Below are 20,644 nucleotides of genomic sequence, written 5' to 3'. Positions count from 1 at the left end.
AAACACAGATTTTCTTACAGTGGGGCCAAAAAGTATTTAGTCAGCCACTGATTGTGTAGGTTCTCCTACTTAGAAAGATGAGAGAGGTCTGTAATTTTCATCATAGGTACACTTCAACTATGAGAGACAAAATGAGAAAAATCCAGGAAATTACATTGTAGGATTTTTAAAGAATTTTTTTGTAAATTATGGTGGAAAATAAGTATTTGGTCAATAACAAAAGTTCGACTCAATACTTTGTAACATAACCTTTGTTGGCAATGACAGAGGTCAAACGTTTCCTGTAAGTCTTCACCAGGTTTGCACACACTGTAACTGGTATTTTGGCCCATTCCTCCATGCAGATCTCCTCTAGAGCAGTGATGTTTTGGGGCTGTCGCTGGGCAACACGGACTCCACAAATTTTCTATGGGGTTGAGGTCTGGCTAGGCCACTCCAGGACCTTGAAATGCTTTTTACGGAGCCACTGCTTTGTTGCCCGAGCGGTGTGTTTGGGATCATTGTCATGCTGGAAGACCCAGCCACATTCCATCTTCAATGCTCTCACTGATGGAAGGAGGTTTTGGCTTAAAATCTCACGATACATGGCCCTGTTCATTCTTCCCTTAACACGGATCAGTCGTCCTGTTTGCAGAAAAACAGCCCCAAAGCATGATGTTTCCACCCCCATGCTTCACAGTAGGTATGGTGTTCTTGGGTTCTTCGTCTTCCTCCAAACACGACGAGTTGAGCTTTTACCAAAAAGTTCAATTTTGGTTTCATCTGACCACATGATATTCTCCCAATCCTCTTCTGGATCATCCATATGCTCTCTGGCAAACTTCAGACGGGCCTGGACATGTACTGGCTTAAGCAGGGGGACACGCCTGGCACTGCAGGATTTGAGTCCCTCTCGGCGTAGTGTGTTACTGATGGTAGCCTTTGTTACTTTGGTCCCAGCTCTCTGCAGGTCATTCATCAGGTCCCTCCGTGTAGTTCTGGGATTTTTGCTCACCGTTCTCATGATCATTTTGACCCCACGGGATGAGATCTTGACCCCAAGGGAGATCATCAATGGTCTTGTATGTCTTCCATTTTCTTACAATTGCTCCCACAGTTGATTTATTCACACCAACCTGCTTGCCTATTGTAGATTCACTCTTCCCAGCCTGGTGCAGGTCTACAATTTTCTTCCTGGTGTCCTTCGACAGCTCTTTGGTCTTGGCCATGGTTGAGTTTGGAGTCTGACTGTTTGAGGCTGTGGACAGGTGTCTTTTATACAGATAACGAGGTCAAACAGGTGCCATTAATACAGGTAACGAGTGGAGGACAGAAGAGCTTCTTAAAGAAGAAGTTACAGGTCTGTGAGAGCCAGAAATCTTGCTTGTTTGTGGTTTCCTGGATTTTTTTTTTTCTCATTTTGTCTCTCATAGTTGAAGTGTACCTATGATGAAAATTACAGACCTCTCTCATCTTTATAAGTAGGAGAACTTGCACAATCAGTGGCTGACTAAATACTTTTTGACCCCACTGTACATTTACTTTGACCTTTGTTTCATTGCAGACAAGAACCTGAGATATTTCATGTTTCATTTATTAATAAACAACCATTTCTGCATTTCAGGTCTGCAACACATTCTAAAAAAAGTTGGGACAGTAAAGCATTTACTACTTTGTAATGTTGTCGTTCCTTTTCACCACAGACGTTTTGACACTGAGGAGACCACGTGATTTAGTGTTTCAGCTTTTATTTTCTCTCGCTTTTCCTGTAAACATGTCTTAAGATGTGCAAAAGTACGGAGTCGTTGTTTCAAAATCCTCCACACGTTCTCTATTGGGGACAGGTCAGGATTGCAGGCAGGCCAGTCCAGTACCCGTACCCTCTTCTTCCACAGCCACGCCTTTGTAATGTGTGCAGCAGGTGGTTTTGTTGAAAAATGATTGACGTCCCTGGAAAAGACGACGTCTTGAAGGCAGCACATTTGTGGACAAACTGAATCCTTTACTCATCAAAGTCTCAGCCTTTCCTGGATGCTGCTTTTGTACCAAACCATCATCACACATCACCTGTTAACGTCACCTGTTTCAAATCACATCATTATTTTGTTTTTTTCACCTCATTACTGGCCCTAAATTGCTTCCGTCCCAACTATTTTTGTAATGTGTTGCAGGCCTGAAATGCTGGAATGGATGTTTTTTTAATAAATGAAATGAAGTTGAGCAGATAAAAGATGAAATATCTCAGGTTCATCCTGTCTGACATCAAATAAAAGTCAAAGTCAATATAAGAAACTCTGTTTTTATTTTATTTGCATTTTCCATGCTGTCCCAACTTTTTCTGATTTGGGGTTGTAGGATTTAAACCTAGAGAGTCCACTAATACTAACTGTATTTTCTAGCCTATTCAGTTAGATGTTATGATCAACAGTATCAAAAGCTGCACTAAGATCTAATAGAACAAGAAAAGAGACACATCCATTATCAGAAGACATTAACAACTCGTTAACTACTCTAATTAAAGTGGTTTCAGGACTATTTAATGCAGTTTTGGTACTAAATCCTGATTGAAATTTTTCATGAATACTGTTTTCATGTAAATAAGAAAGAACAGTTTTTGAGATAGTCTATCCAAGAAGTTTTTGAGTTTCCTTTAATGACAGGAATAGAACAGCAGCTCATTAACATTACTTTGCTAGAAAAGGAAGCTAAGGGGTATCTTTCTTATATACAGAAATAATCACAGTATAGTACATACAGCCAAAAACAAACACAACAAATTGTAACAAATACATGTGATGAGTTTCTTAGTTAACAATATCAAACGATTTAAATGGCATATACGAGGGATCTTCAAAAAGTTTCTGCACTTTTATATGTTGGTTATAAACAGTGAGGGTGTAGTAGGAGGAGGAGGTCGTGTCTGAGCGACACTTAAAGTCCGGATTTAGCTCCATCTGATTTGCACCTTTTTGGATGCTCAAAGAAGCTTTAAGGGGAAGAAGATTTTCATGTGACGATGATGTGAAAACAGCGGCGCATCAGTGGCTATGAGCTCAACCAAAAACATTTATTGCTGACGATATTAGAATGGTACAGTGCTGGAAAACTGCATCAGACCCCCTTGAATGAACCCAAAAATACTTAAATACATAAAATAATCATAAACTGAACAAGGGGTCAATTCATTGCAAGGTTTTACTCATTTATTAACATAATTTGATCATTAAACCTTGGTGATTAAGAGCAGCAAATTTTAAATGACCACTCCCACTTCTACCATGATTTTGAATGGTGGAAGCAAACCCAGAACATGTGGAGAACATACAAAACTCATCACAGTGATCGGAGGTGAGGATCAAAACCAGATCCTATAGTACCTTTATTGCTGTGCAAGACCCCGGTTACCAAGTCACCACACACCTATTTGTTAAATGGTGTTTTGTTTATTTCCTGTATGATTAGCAGAAATTTTCGGGAATTAACTGAGTGTACCGTGAAATATTATACACATCATTTTGTTATCAGTATGGATGTGTAGGATTAACATCTATTATTTTACATGATCCCTGTAGCATCATGTTGCTGTAGACAGGTTAAGAGATTTGAGTCCTACAGTACTTTACAGCTTTTAGCAGACGCTTTAATTCAGTGATTTACAATTGTGACCAAAAACAATCTATGCAATTGGGGGTTAAAGGCCTTGCTTAGGGGCCCAGTGGTAACTCGGCAGGGGTGAGCTAACACTGCATTTCCACCAGGATCAGTTAGGTTAAAATAAATAATCATTTGTACTTTAAAGTGTTTATTATCTTTATCACACTATATTTTCTCTTTTTATTTACAGACTCCAGCTCTAATCTTTATCCAGCAGAAACAGAATTGGTAAGCAGTTCTGAATATATCTTTGCATTCATGGTTAAAAATAATTTATCTTTTTTGAGGTTTCAGGAAATAAGTTTTTATTATGTGAACATACTGTATATACAACCCCAGTCAGCCGGCACTGCTTCAAGCAAATTGAAGAATTAAAGAAAAGAATTCCATTTTAAATAAAACACGGCAGTGTTACCTTTCAACGTGAGTCTTATCTTTTCCAATATAAGAAAGTGCAAAACATCGTGTAGCCACTGCGATATTGAAGGTGGTTTTGCAGATTTCCACAATATTAATATACGTTGTCTTGCCAATAGAGAAGTAAAGGCTAGAAAGTTTGCTTGAACACCAAATATTGCAACAGAAGGGCAGGGGGAGATGTTAATACCTAAAACCTTTGAGATAATCTCAAAGTAATCTGACCAAAATTTGTGTAATGAAGGACAAAAAAAAACACATGTTTTCTCTGACATGGTGAGGCAGAGTATCTGTCACACTGATCATTAATAGCATTTGGATAAAACAAACAGTTTGTGTCCCAGGTCATGAGATTTATATGAATCTTGGATATATTTAAAGGGACATTTAAAAGGGACAGAGGTCTGTATGAAGCGCAGGATGTGGGATCCTTGTTCTTCTTCAATAGAAGGGATATAGATGCTTGAGTCATGGTTGGCGGTAAAGAGGAACTAACTTATCTATAAATTTCTTAAAGAACTCGACAGGAAATCCATCAGGGCCTGGTGCCTTATTAGTCTGCGTAGTTTTGATAGCAGCAGTGATTTCTTCTAGATGTAAAGGTAAGTCCAGATCACTTGCAGTCCCTGAGTCTACCGTGGGGAACACCAAACCCTCCAGAAATCCAGTTATATGATCTGCAGCGTATTCTGTCTGATACAGATGTGAATAAAAAGATTTTAAAATCTTATAAATTAATAATGGGTCTGTGCACATCCCCCCGGAAGAATCCTTTATTTGAGGAATCAAACGAGATGCAGCTCATGTCTAGAGCTAGAGTAGTCTAGAGCTCTTCTTACCATGCTTGTAGTAATTGCAACGTGTACAAAGCAGTAATTGCTCCATGTCAGTTGTTGTAATGAGGTTGAATTCTGAGTCTGTAACTCAAGTCACCATTTCAGTAAGGCAAGGCAAGGCAAGTTTATTTGTAATACACAGTGGCAATTCAAAGTGCTTTACATAAGGAAAAAAATAATTAAGCATTAAAACATTCCTGAGATCTAGAATCTCAGAAAGACTTCTTGCAAACATTTAGTTACAATTAAGAGAGCATGAAAGTAGAGCAGGTGATGAGTCGATCGAGTTAAGTTTATCTAAGTTTGCAATCTTTGACATCAAATCTTGCAACTTGGATTTCTGTAATCTTTTTGAATATGCAGTGTAGGAAATTATCTGTCCATGCAAATAGGACTTAAGAGTTTCCCACAACAAAGAAAATGAGGTGCTGTCATTCCTGTTGATAGCAATAAAAGCATCAATCAAAGCTGAAATTAAGGTAATGGAAGCCTCATCTGATAATAGTAATGAGTCAAATCTCAAGGGCTGCAAAAAGACAGGACAACACAAAAAACTTATATTCATAGTGAGAGGGGCATGATCTGAGATAACTATAGGATGATACTCAATAGAACCAACTCTAGGAATAAGAGAGTTATCCACGAAAAAATAATCACTGCAGAAATAAGTTTGATGTGGATGAGAATAAAATGAGAATCCTTTGGTGTCAGGGTTATGAGAGCTCCAAGGGTCAATAATAGCATTTCTAGTTATGAAATCAAAAACTGACATTGAGGATCGAGTTGACATACGGGGATCTGATTGATCTAATACTGGATCAAGTATGCAATCAAAATCTCCACCCATTATTAAAAAAATTTGTATTCAGAGAAGGATTTTAATCTAAAATGATCACTATTTGTAAGATGTGTCTCTTGTAAGAATACTATATCAGCATTTAATCGTTTCAAATAAGCAAATATTATTAACCATTTAACTGTATGTTTAAGCCTTTGACATTCCAACTCACACTGATGCCCCATTTCTTAAATTATATGAATAGGAATCATTCAATTTACCTTGTCAAATTTGTGCAATAAAATGAAAACAGTGCCAGCTGATGAGAAGGGAGAGGGGTAATAGACAGACATACACACACACAAGCACACGCACACACACAACTAAATTTACCCACAAAAAAATAAAATAGCCCACCCGATGTCCTCTACACACCCAAACATAAGGACTATTTAGGCTTAACCAGGAGCCACCTCATAAGAACAGTTCCCCCGTTTGTACAGCATGTTGTTCAACAGGCAGGGCCCAAGGGTTAGGTATTTACCAACAAATGAAAATTAAACAGCATGCACCAACAACATATAATATATTATAAGTGTGAATGAAGTAGCATAAAAAAAACAGTTATTCAGTATAGTTATGGATACCAACCTTTTAAGAAGGGTGCAAATTTAGTAAGATAAAGATATACATTTAAAAAAAAAAGAAAAGAAAAAAATACCCGTAAATAAAGTAAACTGGTTCAAAGGATATAGTGTAATCAGAAAATAACCACGTATACAGCTTGCTCGTAAACAGTCAGGCATAGATCCATTCAAAGTTCCAGGTTGAATTCAGCTCTTCAAAAGTAGAAAAAAATCCACAAAAACTAAGGTGCGATAATCAGTCTACGAATCCAGATAGTACGATTACTTAGTTATTGAAGTAACGAACTGTGTGGCAGTAAAATCGTGGTGTTTGCCGTCCTGAGTTATCCGAAGCCTGGCCGGGTAAAACATACCGTATTTAACCCCATCAATGTTGTGGAGCAGTTTATGGACATTATTATAAGCAGCTCGTGCTTTCGCCCATTTTAGCGGTGAAGTCGGGAAACTGAAATCCGCTGTTGTCGTCTAGCAGTCTTCATAATAGTGTAATCTCTATTATGAAACCCACCGGGCCTCTGCTTGGGTGCCAATGAATGGTGGACTCTATCCACCAGAGGACATTTATCCATAGAAAATGCTTCTTTAAGGAGTTTTGATATATTAATTGAGTTAATAAATGAGTTGTCAGGGAGAATGAATCACCTTCTGGAATCCCCACAATGTGGACATTTTGGCGGCGCGAGATAGCTTCTAAATCCTCACATTTGGCATCCAGTTTGACGAGTTCTTTAGACATAATTTCAATTTTGTTCTGTAGCGCTGCTGTATCATCGGTACATGCAGACAAAGAATGACCAATGTCCTAAACCGTGCTTTTCACGCTGGCCAATTCAGATCTCAGCAATGCAAAGTTCCTTGTTAGCTCAGCTTTCATATCTTGAAGTTCCATTTTAATTTTAGAGTGGTGTTTATTCAAGCGTGAACCAGCTCAGATTTTAATGCATCTAATATGGAAGCTGGTGTTGTGCATGCGAGCTGAGGCACCTGACGGTGAGGATGCAGCGTGTATAACAGGCTGTATGAGCAACTGTGTTGAAGTCGTTGATTTATTTAATTTTGGAGGCATTGCAGTAAAAGCAATAAGCACAACTAAGATAACTAAGTAAAACTGACGACTAATATCTAAAAATAAACAAATAATATTTTATCAAAACAATAAAATATCACTTTACCCTACGGGCACCACCAAACACATGTCTACTCCATGCCGCACCAAACCGGAAGACCTTCAATAATATTCTTACACATTTGTTGACAAACAGGCGATCTTCTGATCATCTTTGCTCCTTTAAGACTTTTGCAGATACAGCTTTTGTACCATATGTTGAGATCAGAGCTCTGTGGGGGCCATATCATCATTTCCAGAACTTCTTGTTCTTCTTTACGCTGAAGATTTACTGCAATTTGCTAAAATGCAGTCCCAAACTTGCAAGGCACCTCCACTTTGCTTGAGTGTTGCCTACAGGCACTCATTATTGTACCGCACTCCTGCCTTTTAGTGAACAAACTGCCAAATATTTCAAATTCTGATTTCATCACGAGCACTTGCTGCCATTTTTCTGGACCACAGTTCCTATTTTTTGTGCGTAGTTAAGTGACTTGGCCTTGTTTCCACATTGAAGGTTTGGTTTTATGGGCATTATTCTTCTATAAAGACCACTTAGTGACAGACTTCTCCAAACAGTAAATGTGTGTTCCTGGGTCCCACTGATTTCTGTCAGTTCTGCGCTGATGGCACTGCTGGACATGTTCTGATTCTAAAGAACAATAAGCATGATGTGTCTTTCATCTGCTGCACAAAATTGTCTTGGCTGACCACTGTGACAACGGTCCATAGAATTGTCTGTTTCTTTGTGCTTCTGCAAAAGAGCTTGAACAGCACATGTTGAAACCGCAGTCTACTTTGAAATCTGAGCCTGGGAGAGACCCTGCTGATGCACTATAACTACCTTTGTCAGGAGCTTTATTTATGTATGTCTGTTCATTGTGCTCTATTCAGAAAAGCTTTGGTGGAATCTGGTGGCACTGAAAGGGAACTGCCCCAGATTTACCCTAATAGCTCAGCCAATAGATTTCCCCCATGGCTCATCCTGCACACCTGGTTCCAATCTGCTCCTCATCACTCTGCCTTTAAAAGCCCCTGGTTTCTCTCCACTACTCACCAGATCGTCCGTTGACGCCATTGCTGTTAGTTATGAGCTCTCCTTTGTTCTGAACTCTAGTTTATCATATTTTTCCAAAATGTCCTGCTTCTTCTTGTACCTGATGCAAACTTTCCCCCTGCTTCATCTTCTTGTTCCTAGATGCAAGCTTTCCCCCTGGCTTCATCTTTTTCCTGGACGTGAGCTTTACCTGGATCATCTGTTCTATGCCTCCTTCCTCCACTCCAGTCTCCATCGTTCCCACCTCCTCCGACTTGTGCACAGCAATCAAACATCTTATCACCTACACTTGACAAGTGCGGCGCGGCAGCACTCTGCCGCACTCCTTCCCATCTCTATGCAGGCACCACCAACCAGCCAGCAGAGGGCGTAATTGCACTAGCTTGAGAGAAAGTCCCCCTCCGGATTTAAGTCCCGCCCCCTATCTGAACAACAGGCCAATCGTTGTTCATGTAGCCACTCAGCCCAAGCCGGCAAGGCAGAGCCGAGATTCAATACCATGTACAGTGGGGCCAAAATGTATTTAGTCAGCCACTGATTGTGCAAGTTCTCCTACTTAGAAAGATGAGAGAGGTCTGTAATTTTCATCATAGGTACACTTCAACTATGAGAGACAAAATGAGAAAAAAAATCCAGGAAATCACATTGTAGGATTTTTAAAGAATTTATTTGTAAATTATGGTGGAAAATAAGTATTTGGTCACTCACAAACAAGCAAGATTTCTGGCTCTCACAGACCTGTAACTTCTTCTTTAAGAAGCTCTTCTGTTCTCCACTCGTTACCTGTATTAATGGCACCTGTTTTACCTCGTTATCTGTATAAAAGACACCTGTCCACAGCCTCAAACAGTCAGACTCCAAACTCAACCATGGCCAAGACCAAAGAGCTGTCGAAGGACACCGGGAAGAAAATTGTAGACCTGCACCAGGCTGGGAAGAGTGAATCTACAAAAGGCAAGCAGGTTGGTGTGAATAAATCAACTGTGGAAGCAATTGTAAGAAAATGGAAGACATACAAGACCATTGATAATCTCCCTCGATCTGGCGCCCCATGCAAGATCTCATCCCGTGGAATCAAAATGATAATGAGAACGGTGAGCAAAAATCCCAGAACTACACGGAGGGACCTGATGAATGACCTGCAGAGAGCTGGGACCAAAGTAACAAAGTGACCATCAGTAACACACTACGCCGAGAGGGACTCAAATCCTGCAGTGCCAGGCGTGTCCCCCTGCTTAAGCCAGTACATGTCCAGGCCCGTCTGAAGTTTGCCAGAGAGCATATGGATGATCCAGAAGAGGATTGGGAGAATATCATGTGGTCAGATGAAACCAAAATGGAACTTTCTGGTAAAAACTCAACTCGTCGTGTTTGGAGGAAGAAGAATGCTGAGTTGCATCCCAAGAACACCATACCTACTGTGAAGCATGGGGGTGGAAACATCATGCTTTGGGGCTGTTTTTCTGCAAAGGGGACAGGACGACTGATCCGTGTTAAGGGAAGAATGAACGAGGCCATGTATCGTAAGATTTTAAGCCAAAACCTCCTTCCATCAGTGAGAGCATTGAAGATGGAACGTGGCTGGGTCTTCCAGCATGACAATGATCCCAAACACACTGCTCGGGCAATGAAGCAGTGGCTCCGTAAAAAGCATTTCAAGGTTCTGGAGTGGCCTAGCCAGTCTCCAGACCTCAACCCCATAAAAAATTTGTGGAGGGCGTTGAAAGTCTGTGTTGCCCAGCGACAGAACAAAACATCACTGCTCTAGAGGAGATCTGCATGGAGGAATGGGCCAAAATACCAGCTACAGTGTGTGCAAACCTGGTGAAGACTTACAGGAAACGTTTGACCTCTGTCATTGCCAACAAAGGTTATGTTACAAAGTATTGAGTTGAACTTTTGTTATTGTCCAAATACTTATTTTCCACCATAATAAATTCTTTAAAAATCGTACAATGTGATTTCCTGGATTTTTTTTTCTCATTTTGTCTCTCATAGTTGAAGTGTACCTATGATAAAAATTATAGACCTCTCTCATCTTTCTAAGTAGGAGAACATGCACAATCAGTGGCTGACTAAATAATTTTTGGCCCCACTGTATCCAAGATCCAAGATGGTGAACAGCATGTGTTTTTACTGCTGCGCCACCTTAGCGGCCTTCCAAGCCTTCTGGTCCCCTTGCTGCACCTTGAGAACTTTGGTTATTTTGTCCCTATTAAACCTGTTAAATTGTTCCCTTGAATCCTTTGTGTGGTGTTCACTTTGTGGTTCCAAAAAAAACATTATTTGCTTATCTCCCACAGAAGATTAGAGGTCACTAGAGACCGTCCTATACCACCAAGCAACCCAGCTGGAACAGCATGATCAGCTGCTGAATTCCCTGATCAAAAGCAATTGCCAACTGGTCCAGCAGCTTGTAAATGTCTCCAGACAGGTTGCTGCTCTGACCTCTTCACAACCCATCCCTGGTTCTGCCCCAAGCACCACTCACCATGTCCCTGGTAAGGCTCACCCTGATTTCAGATTCACACCTCCACACCTGGCGCAATCTATCCTGCCTCAGTCTCTGGCAGAAGGACTCCACTTAACTCTTAACACTCCTTAACCTTCTTCCTGCTGTACTCGACTCTGGGTCAGAGGATAACCTTATCAATGAGAATCTTGCCACCTTGGAGGCCCTGGACACTCTCCGGGAACCACTGTGAGACCCTGACCTTCTCGGTCATCAAAGCTCCCAGATTTCTTCTAATCCTGGGTTTTCCATGGCTCTCCACCCACAATCCAAACCTTGACTGGCAGCATGGGAAGGTAACAGCCTGGAGCAATTTCTGCCACTCCTGTTGCTTGCAGTCACTTGCTTGCAATGACAATGTAGACCACTTCAAGATGCCCTCCAAGTTTCATGAGTTTTGGGAAGTTTTCAATAAGGACCGTGCTCAGAGACCACTATGGAGAACTGCATTTCTGAGTGCCTAGCGGTGCCAGCCTCATCCGTCCTTCTTCCTCTCCCTTTGGTGCAGGGCTTTTCTACATCAAGAAGTGGGATAACGGCATAGACTATAGGGGCCTAAATCTGATAACTCTCTGAAACAAGTATCCCCTCCTGTTAACTTCTTCACTCTTTGAGTCCTTGTGTGAAGCTGCCATGTTCAGTAAACTGGACCTCCGCAACGCTTACCACCTGGTGCAGATTTGCGAGGGGGGTGAGTGGAAAACAGGCTTCAATACCACACTGAAACTCTTTGCGTACCTGGTCATGCCGCTGATCTTCTGTAGGAATTCTTGTATCAATTTGCATTTATTTACCTAAACAATATCCTGATCTTTTCCCAGACTGACTATTTGTAAAAGCTTGACCCAGTCTGCATTCGACCACCTCAAGGGTCTGTTCACTTTTGCACCTGTCCTCATTCACCTGGACCCTTCCAAACAATTAATTGTGGAGGTTGATGCTTCTGACTGGAATTGGAGCAGTACTATCCAGCGTTCCAGCCCCAGTAATAGGCTCCATCTTTGCACTTTCTTCTCACGACGACTCTCCCCAGCAGAAGCAAATTGCTAGGAGCTTGCAGTTGCTGACATAGTAGTCAAGCTAGCCATGGAAGAGTGGAGGGTGACTGGTTGGAGGGTGCGGAGCAGCCCTTTGTTGCCTGGACAGATTATAAGAACGTGTACTATGTACAGGCAGCATTGCAGCTAAATTCCCAGCAAGCTAGATGGGCCCTGTTTTTCAGCTGATTCAGTTTTACCCTGACCTACTGCCCTGGCTCACGCAACACCAACTGGGATGTGCTCTCTCATCAGTTCTCTTCTGAGGACTTTTCTTCCTCCTTTGATCCAATCCCGTTTTTCAACTGTGTCATAGCTAGTGTCACCTCGACAATCAAGAGCCTCTTTGTACCTACAGTGGTGTACCTCTTTGTTCTGAAGTGGGCCCACAGCTCCAAATTTGCCTGCCATCCTGGGGCCAACCAAACGGAGTTCCTCCTGAGAAAACATTTCTGGTGGCTTTTGCTGGAAGTGGACATGAGGGAGTTTGTGGCCACCTGCCCTACATGTACTCAGAGCAAGGCCTCTCATCAGTCCCCTGCGGGCCTGCTGCTGTCCCAGCCTGTCTTTGTATACCTACCTTTGTATATGATATACTGATCTTTTCCGGAACCCCAGAATGCATGTTGTGTCTGTATAGGTTCTGACCCACTTGCTGGAGAACGATTACAGCTATTTGTAAAAGCTGAGATATGAGTTTCATGTGGACACGATTACCTTCCTTGCTGTAAGGCCCTGGGAGCATCAGTCAGTCTTTTGTCAGGGTTTCACCCCCCAATCTAATGGACAAGCTAAAAGGGCTACTCAAGAACAGACACTGTGTGACTGCCAGCAACCACTTGCAGTGGCTCACCTACCTTGCCTGGGTGGATTACGTCCATAACTCCCTTACCTGTCCTGCTACTGGGTGATCCCCATTTGAGGCTTATTTAGGCTATCAGCCTCCCTTATTCCCAGAGCAGGAACTAGATTTTACGATTCCCTTGATTGAACACCACAACAAATTGTTTAAAATGTGTTATATACATAGTGAAGGAACTGTTGACCACAATATGATTAAATCAGCTGTATGACACTATTAATGATACCGAAATAATGTGCATGTTAAAATCATACAACAGTCTCTCCATAGGTTCACGTCTGCTCTAATCACACAAAAAATATTAGTACAATTGTCAATACATTTTCAAAACCAATATTAGAGCTGACTCATGAACTTGAGTGGATGCAAACTGGAACAGAAACTGGAAGTGTCCTCTTATAAACGATGGGAGGTATAATGTTTTTAATAATAAAAAAATTACACTCATTCAAGCACAAAACAAGAACATAAAATCCATGGTCTGCCACAAAATGTCTATTACAAGCCTATTCAGACCATTTTGACTTTTGATTTCTTTTCCCAATGCTGTTAAACAAAATTAATAAAATTGATTATGACCTAATAAATATGCTGTGATCAAACTATTTAAATGTATTTTACAGGAGAAAAAGATTAAGCTTGGAGTAGAAGAATCTGGATCAAAATGTGAAGAAAATATAAAAACAAAACAACTCTTTACTAGACTTCGTCTTCTGGAAAAGCAGAAACTAAAAATGAAAACCTCAGATGTTCTTCAACTAACTTCTCTTTTATTACATTGCCAAGAACCTTGTGAAAAAAAGGACCTAGTTCAAAGCTTCCTACAAAGGTTGTTAATGATGGATTACAGAGCAAGATACATCAGCACCAAAAAAGAAGCCACTGTTTTAGACCCTCCTACTGCAGATACAGATAAAGAAGAAGGAGATGAATTTGGTAAGCTTGTTTGCCAAAAAGCTGCATCTCTTGATGGTGAGAGCCCTATCCATCCCATGGATCTTCAGATGGCGGTGTTCCACTGCTCAGACAGTTTCCTGACGCAACTAATAGTGACTAAACTCTCTCAGTGTCGGTACGCTCTGCCTCTACTGGTGCCAAATCCATTTACTGGAAAGATCGAGTTTCCTCTGTGGACATTTTGTCAAGTTATTAAAAGCTGGAAAACCACTGACACTTCTGGTACCAAGATCAGTAAAACCCAGCATGTTTATGAAGCAGAAACTCCAATGGTGGCGTTCTTCAGGTTAGGAGACGTGTCCTTTTCCAAGTCTCAGCTGATGAACCTCTTGATCAATGAGAAGCATCAGACGTTCTTCCACAGACACTGTCGTGGCAGCATTAAAAACCGTCTACTGATGGATGGAGTTGTGGAGATTGCTTGGTACTGTCCATCTGGAAATGAAACTGATCATTTTACTGACTGTGTTGCTTTCTGTAATCTACATGGTGATGCAGAAACCAGTAAAGAACAACTGGATATTCTGACTGAAATGTCGTCTGTAAATGTTGTTCTTTTATCTGATCCTAAAAATGAAAGAAATAAGGAGATGCTACAGAAGCTTCTGAAAGACCCCAAACAACTCATATGTCTCCTTTCTGAGGATGAATCAGGTGTCACAAAGACTAAGAATGGAAAATACAGAATTGGTTTAAAAAACAGAAATCAGTCAGACGTATCTGAGAACCTCAGAACAACCATCACAGAGTGTCTGTCCAAGTCATCTTCAGTTTTTAAACTTGAAAATCTACACAAAAACAATGAGATCAGCACAGATGAAGATTATCCTGAATGCAGGAAAGGAAAAGAAGCAGCACTAGATATAATGAACCAACTGGAGGGGAAGGAAATATCCACATTAAAGGAAACACACCTGCCCTGTCAAGGGAAGCTCTGGTATGAGTGGTGTCAGATAAACAAACATCGCCTTCAAGGAAACAATTTAGAAATGCAAAAGAGTGAAAAACAAACACAAATGAAACAAATCCGTGAACAGCAACAAAAAAATGGAGTCACAAGCTTCATGAAGAAATTTATTTCCTCACTGAATTCTCTATCAGGAAATGAAAAATTGTTCTTTATTAAATGGCTCGAGATTCTACTGGACAAACAAACTTCAGATGATCTTTCAGATCTTCATCACAAGTACAATGAAACATGGATAAGGGTTTTAGCCCTCAAAAAGAAACATGATAAATCAGAAAAGATGAAGGCTGAGCAAACTGAACTTGAAGGAATTTCTGTAAAACTCAATGCAGCAACATTTGGTCTGGAACACATCTTCAGAGAGATGGGTCAGATATATGAGTCAAGTCAAACATTTGGAGAAATAAGAATCTCCAATCTTCCCAAACTTGCTGCAGAACTCATAAAATCTGGTCTTCCAATGGAGCTGATGGATGGTGATGCTGCTCATGTTCCACTGATCTGGGTTTCAGCAGTTCTAGATGAACTCATAAAGAAACTGGGAGACCAGAGAGTCTTTGTGCTGTCAGTTCTAGGGATTCAGAGCACAGGAAAATCCACCATGCTAAATGCCATGTTTGGGCTCCAGTTTGCTGTCAGTGCTGGAAGGTGCACCCGAGGAGCCTTCATGCAGCTGGTCAGAGTATCAGAGGAGATGAAGGAGCAGCTGAAGTTTGACTATGTTCTTATTGTAGATACTGAAGGTCTTAGAGCACTTGAGCTTGCAGGAAAATCCACTCGTCATCATGATAATGAACTTGCAACATTTTTTGTAGGTCTTGGAAATCTGACTTTGATCAACATATTTGGTGAGAACCCTGCTGAGATGCAGGAGATTCTTCAGATTGTTGTTCAGGCCTTCCTGAGAATGAAGAAGGTCAAACTAAATCCCAGATGTATGTTTGTCCATCAGAATGTTGGTGACATCACAGCTGGAGAGAAGAACATGGAGGGTAGGAGACGTCTACAGGAAAAACTGGATGAAATGACAAAATTAGCTGCTATAGAAGAAGACAGTGAAGCTGAGTGCTTCAGTGATGTTATTGCTTTCAATGTACAAGATGATGTTCAGTATTTTGCACAGCTCTGGGAGGGCAGCCCACCAATGGCTCCACCAAACCCCTTATACAGTGAAAATGTTCAGAAGGTAAAGAGAGCTATTTTCACAAATGCTACCAAGTCTCATAGTATGAAACTCTCAGAGTTTAAATCCCGCATCAGTGATCTGTGGACGGCTCTACTGAACGAGAACTTTGTTTTTAGTTTCAGAAACACACTGGAGATTGCAGTCTACAGGAAACTAGAAACTGAGTTTGGAAAATGGACCTGGTCCCTCAGAAGTGCCATGTTAGAACATGAAGAAAAACTGCACAACACAATTAAAAACAGAAAACTGCAAAAGATTGAGGACTTTTATGATCACCTGAAGAAGACCAAAGAAGAAGTGGAGAAATCAATGAAATGTTACTTTGAAGAGGAAAGAGACAAAGACATTTTAATTCAGTGGAAAGTGAGATGTGAACAGAGAATTAAACAACTTCTTGACGATCTTGTCAAAAATACAAAAACAAACCTGAATGATTTACTTCAACAGCAAAAAGCTCGAGAAACTTTTGATCACAAAAAGACAGAGTATGATGAAAAGCTCTTCAATATGAGTAAAGCACTTGCTCTACAACTAAAAAGCACAGAAACTGATGAACGAGTCCTCAGACAGGAATTTGATAAAGTGTGGAACAAATGGGTCACTGATCTGACACAAGACACACCTGTAGAGAAACCTTTTGATGTTTGGGAGGATGTGATACAGATTCTATCTGAAGGTAATGAACAAGCTGCTGTGTATGAGCGAATATCTCAGGAAGATTACACAAAGATACACAGCCTGGGAGATTATTCATGGTACATTTTAAAGACAATAAAAATTATTCCTTTTGAAGTTCAGGAGTCAGTGAGGAACTTAATCAATGATGTCATCCAAGAATCCGAGGACTTAACCAAGAAGATGTGCTGCAAAATTACAGGACTGGGGTACAAAAACAGCTACATTCAGGAAATAACTGAATATGTCAAACACAGAGTTGAGAAATATCACAGTGAGAACAAGAAAATAAAGCTCAAGAAGGAATTCATTCTGGATCTCTGTCTTCATGTGTGTTACCTTGCAAATCCCAAATTCACCAAGATCCACCAACAGTTCAGAGATGAACATTATGTAAGAAGGTACCTGGATAAGCAGAAACATCAATATACCAAAATGTTCCAAAACTACTGCAGAGGAGCAACAACCACAACAGTACTTGGTGAACTTGTCTACAACAATCTTGTACCAGCCATCCTGGAAGCAGCCTACAATAAAACTGCTATTGATCTGTCAACACAGATGAGATCAGACATGCCAGAATTTAATGGTAACAGGTCACAGCTTGAGAAACACATCCTGAAATCTCTGGCAGAGAAGGAGAACTTTGAGAAGTACATGGAGTACGTCCACCATCCCAAGAAACACTTTGAACAGTTCATTACAGAAAATGTTGATAAATACATCACTGAAAATAACAGCAAGGTTCTGAATCTTCTCAAAGGAAACCTGAAACACAAAGAGCAGAACGTGATGAACGCTGTGAACATCACAACTGAAGAAGTGAAGAACAGCTGTGGTGATACAAACATGTGGCTGAGAAGTTTGAACAATTCACTAACAGATGAGCTGAGCTTAAACGAAATAACCTGCACTGGTCTGGAGGAAATTACAGATTTAGATTTTCTTCGGCAGGTTGTGTGTGAAGGTCTCACAAAGATGATGTCAGAACAACATGAAAGCTTCAACAGTGTAACAGACATTAACATGGAGAAGTTCAGGAAGAAACCAGATGAGATTCTGATTGAACATCTCTGTAAGTGCTGCTCGGCTCAGTGTCCATTCTGTAAAGCCATCTGCACCAACACAATGGAGGATCATGATGGAGATCACAGTGTCCCCTTCCACAGAGTAAATGGAATCATGGGATGGTACTACAGAACGACAACAAATCTCTGTGCTGATATTTGTACAACTTTAGTACAAAGTGATCAAGAGTTCCACCCCAGTCATGATACAGATGATTTGGTACATTACAAAATCTACAGAACAGCAGGAGGAAAATATGCTAAGTGGAGCATCACTCCTGATAATTCAGAGCTCCCATACTGGAAGTGGTTTGTGTGCAGATTCCAAACAGACCTGGAAAAGCACTATGGTAAAACATTCCAGAGACACGGAGAGATTCCCACTGGATGGAGACAATACACAAAACAAGAAGCTATAGAGAGTTTGGATGAATACATCTGAGGAATTACACACACAAACTCTACATACACAGACACATGATATACACCAATCAACCATAAAATTAAAACCACCTCCTTGTTTCTACACTCACTGTCCATTTTATCAGCTCCACTTACCATATAGAAGCACTTTGTAGTTCTACAATTACTGACTGTAGTCCATCTGTTTCTGTACTTGCTTTTTTAACCTGCTTTTAAGATAAAATAAGATAATCCTTTATTAGTCCCACAGTGGGAAAATTCACATTGTTGCAGCAGCGAAGGGATAGTAAAAGACTCAAGTACAAATTATAGACAATAAAAAGTACAATGTATAATAATAATAATAAAAAAAAATTCAGAAAAGCTCTGAAAAGTATTTACAAATAATTACTGATAATTACAGATAATTGCACTTGGGAAAAAAATTGCACATTGTAATAATTTCACATGGGGAAAAAGTTGCACATTGTTATAAACGATTTAAAGTGTGTGTGTAATCTTTCTGGAACAGCGCTGGTTATACAGTCTAACAGCAGCAGGAAGGAAGGATCTGCGGTACTGCTCTTTCCCATATTTGGGGTGAAGCAGCCTGTCGCTGAAGGAGCTGCCCAGTGCTGCCAGAGTCTTATGCATGGGGTGGGAGTCGTTCTCCAGAATGGATGCCAGCTTGGCTAACATCCTCCTGTCTCCCACCACCTGCACTGGGTCTAAGGGGCTCCCCAGGACAGAGCCGGCCCTCTTAATGAGTGTGTTTAGTCTCTTCCTGTCCGCTGTAGAGATGCTGCTGCCCCAGCATACCACTCCATAAAAGATGGCTGATGCCATCTTACCATTTTACCATCTTACCCTGTTCTTCAATGGTCAGGACCACCACAGGACCACCACAGAGCAGGTATTATTTAGGTGGTGGATGATTCTCAGCACTGCAGTGACACTGAAATGGTGGTGGTGTGTTAGTGTGTGTCGTGCTGGTATGAGTGGATCAGACACAGCAGTGCTGCTGGAGTTTTTAAACACCTCACTGTCCCTGCTGGACTGTGAGTAGTCCACCAACCAAAAATCCACCCAACAGCGCCCCGTGGGCAGCATCCAGTGACCGCTGATGAAGGTCTAGAAGATGAGCAACTCAAACAGCAGCAATAGATGAGCGATCGTCTTTGACTTTACATCTACAAGGTGGACCAACTAGGTAGGAGTGTCTATCAGTGAACATCAGTGGTAACGTCTCCAACTGTACCGACTCCACCTGCATCACCTCCATCACGTTCCTGTCTCCAAAACACCCCAACAGCTTCCTGTCCACCGAGAGGAAACAGAACGAGGGAGATACAGAGGAAATACAGAGCAAAGAGTGGAACGAGGGAATCAGACAAAAAGAGAAATTGAGAGAAAATTAATAAAAAATATTCATTATTTTTAATACTGTGCTTCCTATTTTTGGTCGTTTATAGAAAACCATTACTGATAATAAAGATTATGGTGTATGTGTGTACATGTAGGTGGGATTTGTTAATAGGAATACACATTTTTATTAGAATGACAAAGCAAATATTGTGAGATATCTGTGATGTGAACTTTACTAAACCTTTATTTTGCTCATTTACAGGATGTCACATGGTAATTAATTGTAATTAGTTAAATAGTTAGAGATTTATGTCATTTATAAATATGTGGTTTGCTGAGGTGTAGCTGTGACCGTTATAACCGTTATAACCGTTACACCTACAGTGAGCTCGTGCAGCGTTTCCCAGCTTTTATTACAAACACAGTAAATGTTTATAGTGGCTCTTCAACTAAAATATGCTAATAAGTTTATAAAAGTCATGTATCTTATTTATACTACGTGTAAGTCGTGTTGTTAGAGACATAGAGCGCGTTTTAATCAAACTGAGGATTTAAATTGAATGTGAATAAAAATGTGACGATGTTTAGCTCAGTTAGCTTCTCAGCTATCAGTAGGCAGTGTGAGAGAGAGAGAGCTGTATTATCTGTGTGAGCTAACTGTGCTACATGTTACTTCCCTCAGGTATGCAGACATCCAGGAAGTTCCGAAAGTCTCCCGAATATACATAGTGGCTCCCTGATGCCCGCAAGTCAGATAAAATCTCCCGGAATCTAGAACGAGCGGCCAAGAGCGCCACAAACGTGCACACAGACACGGACATTTTCCCCAATCGCGTATTAAATCCGTTATCTGATATACAGTCTAGTGCACTATGTAGGGAACATAAATCCGTTATCTGATATACAATTTAGTGCACTTTGTAGGGAACATAATTAACTATGTAATACACTATATAAGGAACACAAATCATCATCTAGTTATACTTTCTAGTGCACTATGTAGTGAACATCAATGCGTTATCTAATACACTATCTAATGCACTATGTAGGGAACATAAATCCATGATCTGATATACAATCGGGTCACTATGTAGGGAACATAAATATATTATCTTTCACACTATCTAGTGCACTATGTAGT

General features: G+C 40.7%; 1 protein-coding gene across 1 annotated transcript in view; it reads left to right on the top strand.

Moving 5' to 3' along the window:
- The window catches only part of LOC134302332 (interferon-induced very large GTPase 1-like), a 30,303-nt gene extending 12,020 nt beyond the window's left edge, over window positions 1-18,283 (top strand). Inside the window, exons 5-7 of the mRNA XM_062987406.1 lie at window positions 8,311-8,498; window positions 12,278-12,592; window positions 13,508-18,283. Coding sequence (XP_062843476.1) covers window positions 8,311-8,498; window positions 12,278-12,592; window positions 13,508-18,178 — 5,174 coding nt within the window. The 3' untranslated portion in view covers window positions 18,179-18,283. The remainder of the gene's footprint in view (window positions 1-8,310; window positions 8,499-12,277; window positions 12,593-13,507) is intronic.
- The last annotated feature ends 2,361 nt before the right edge of the window (window positions 18,284-20,644 follow it).

This window comes from Trichomycterus rosablanca, chromosome 2, assembly GCF_030014385.1.
Source record: "Trichomycterus rosablanca isolate fTriRos1 chromosome 2, fTriRos1.hap1, whole genome shotgun sequence".
In the NCBI taxonomy this organism is placed as follows: Eukaryota; Metazoa; Chordata; class Actinopteri; order Siluriformes; family Trichomycteridae; genus Trichomycterus; species Trichomycterus rosablanca.
The sequence above is the reverse complement of the archived record's forward strand: the minus strand, read 5'-3'. Positions and strand labels throughout refer to the sequence as shown.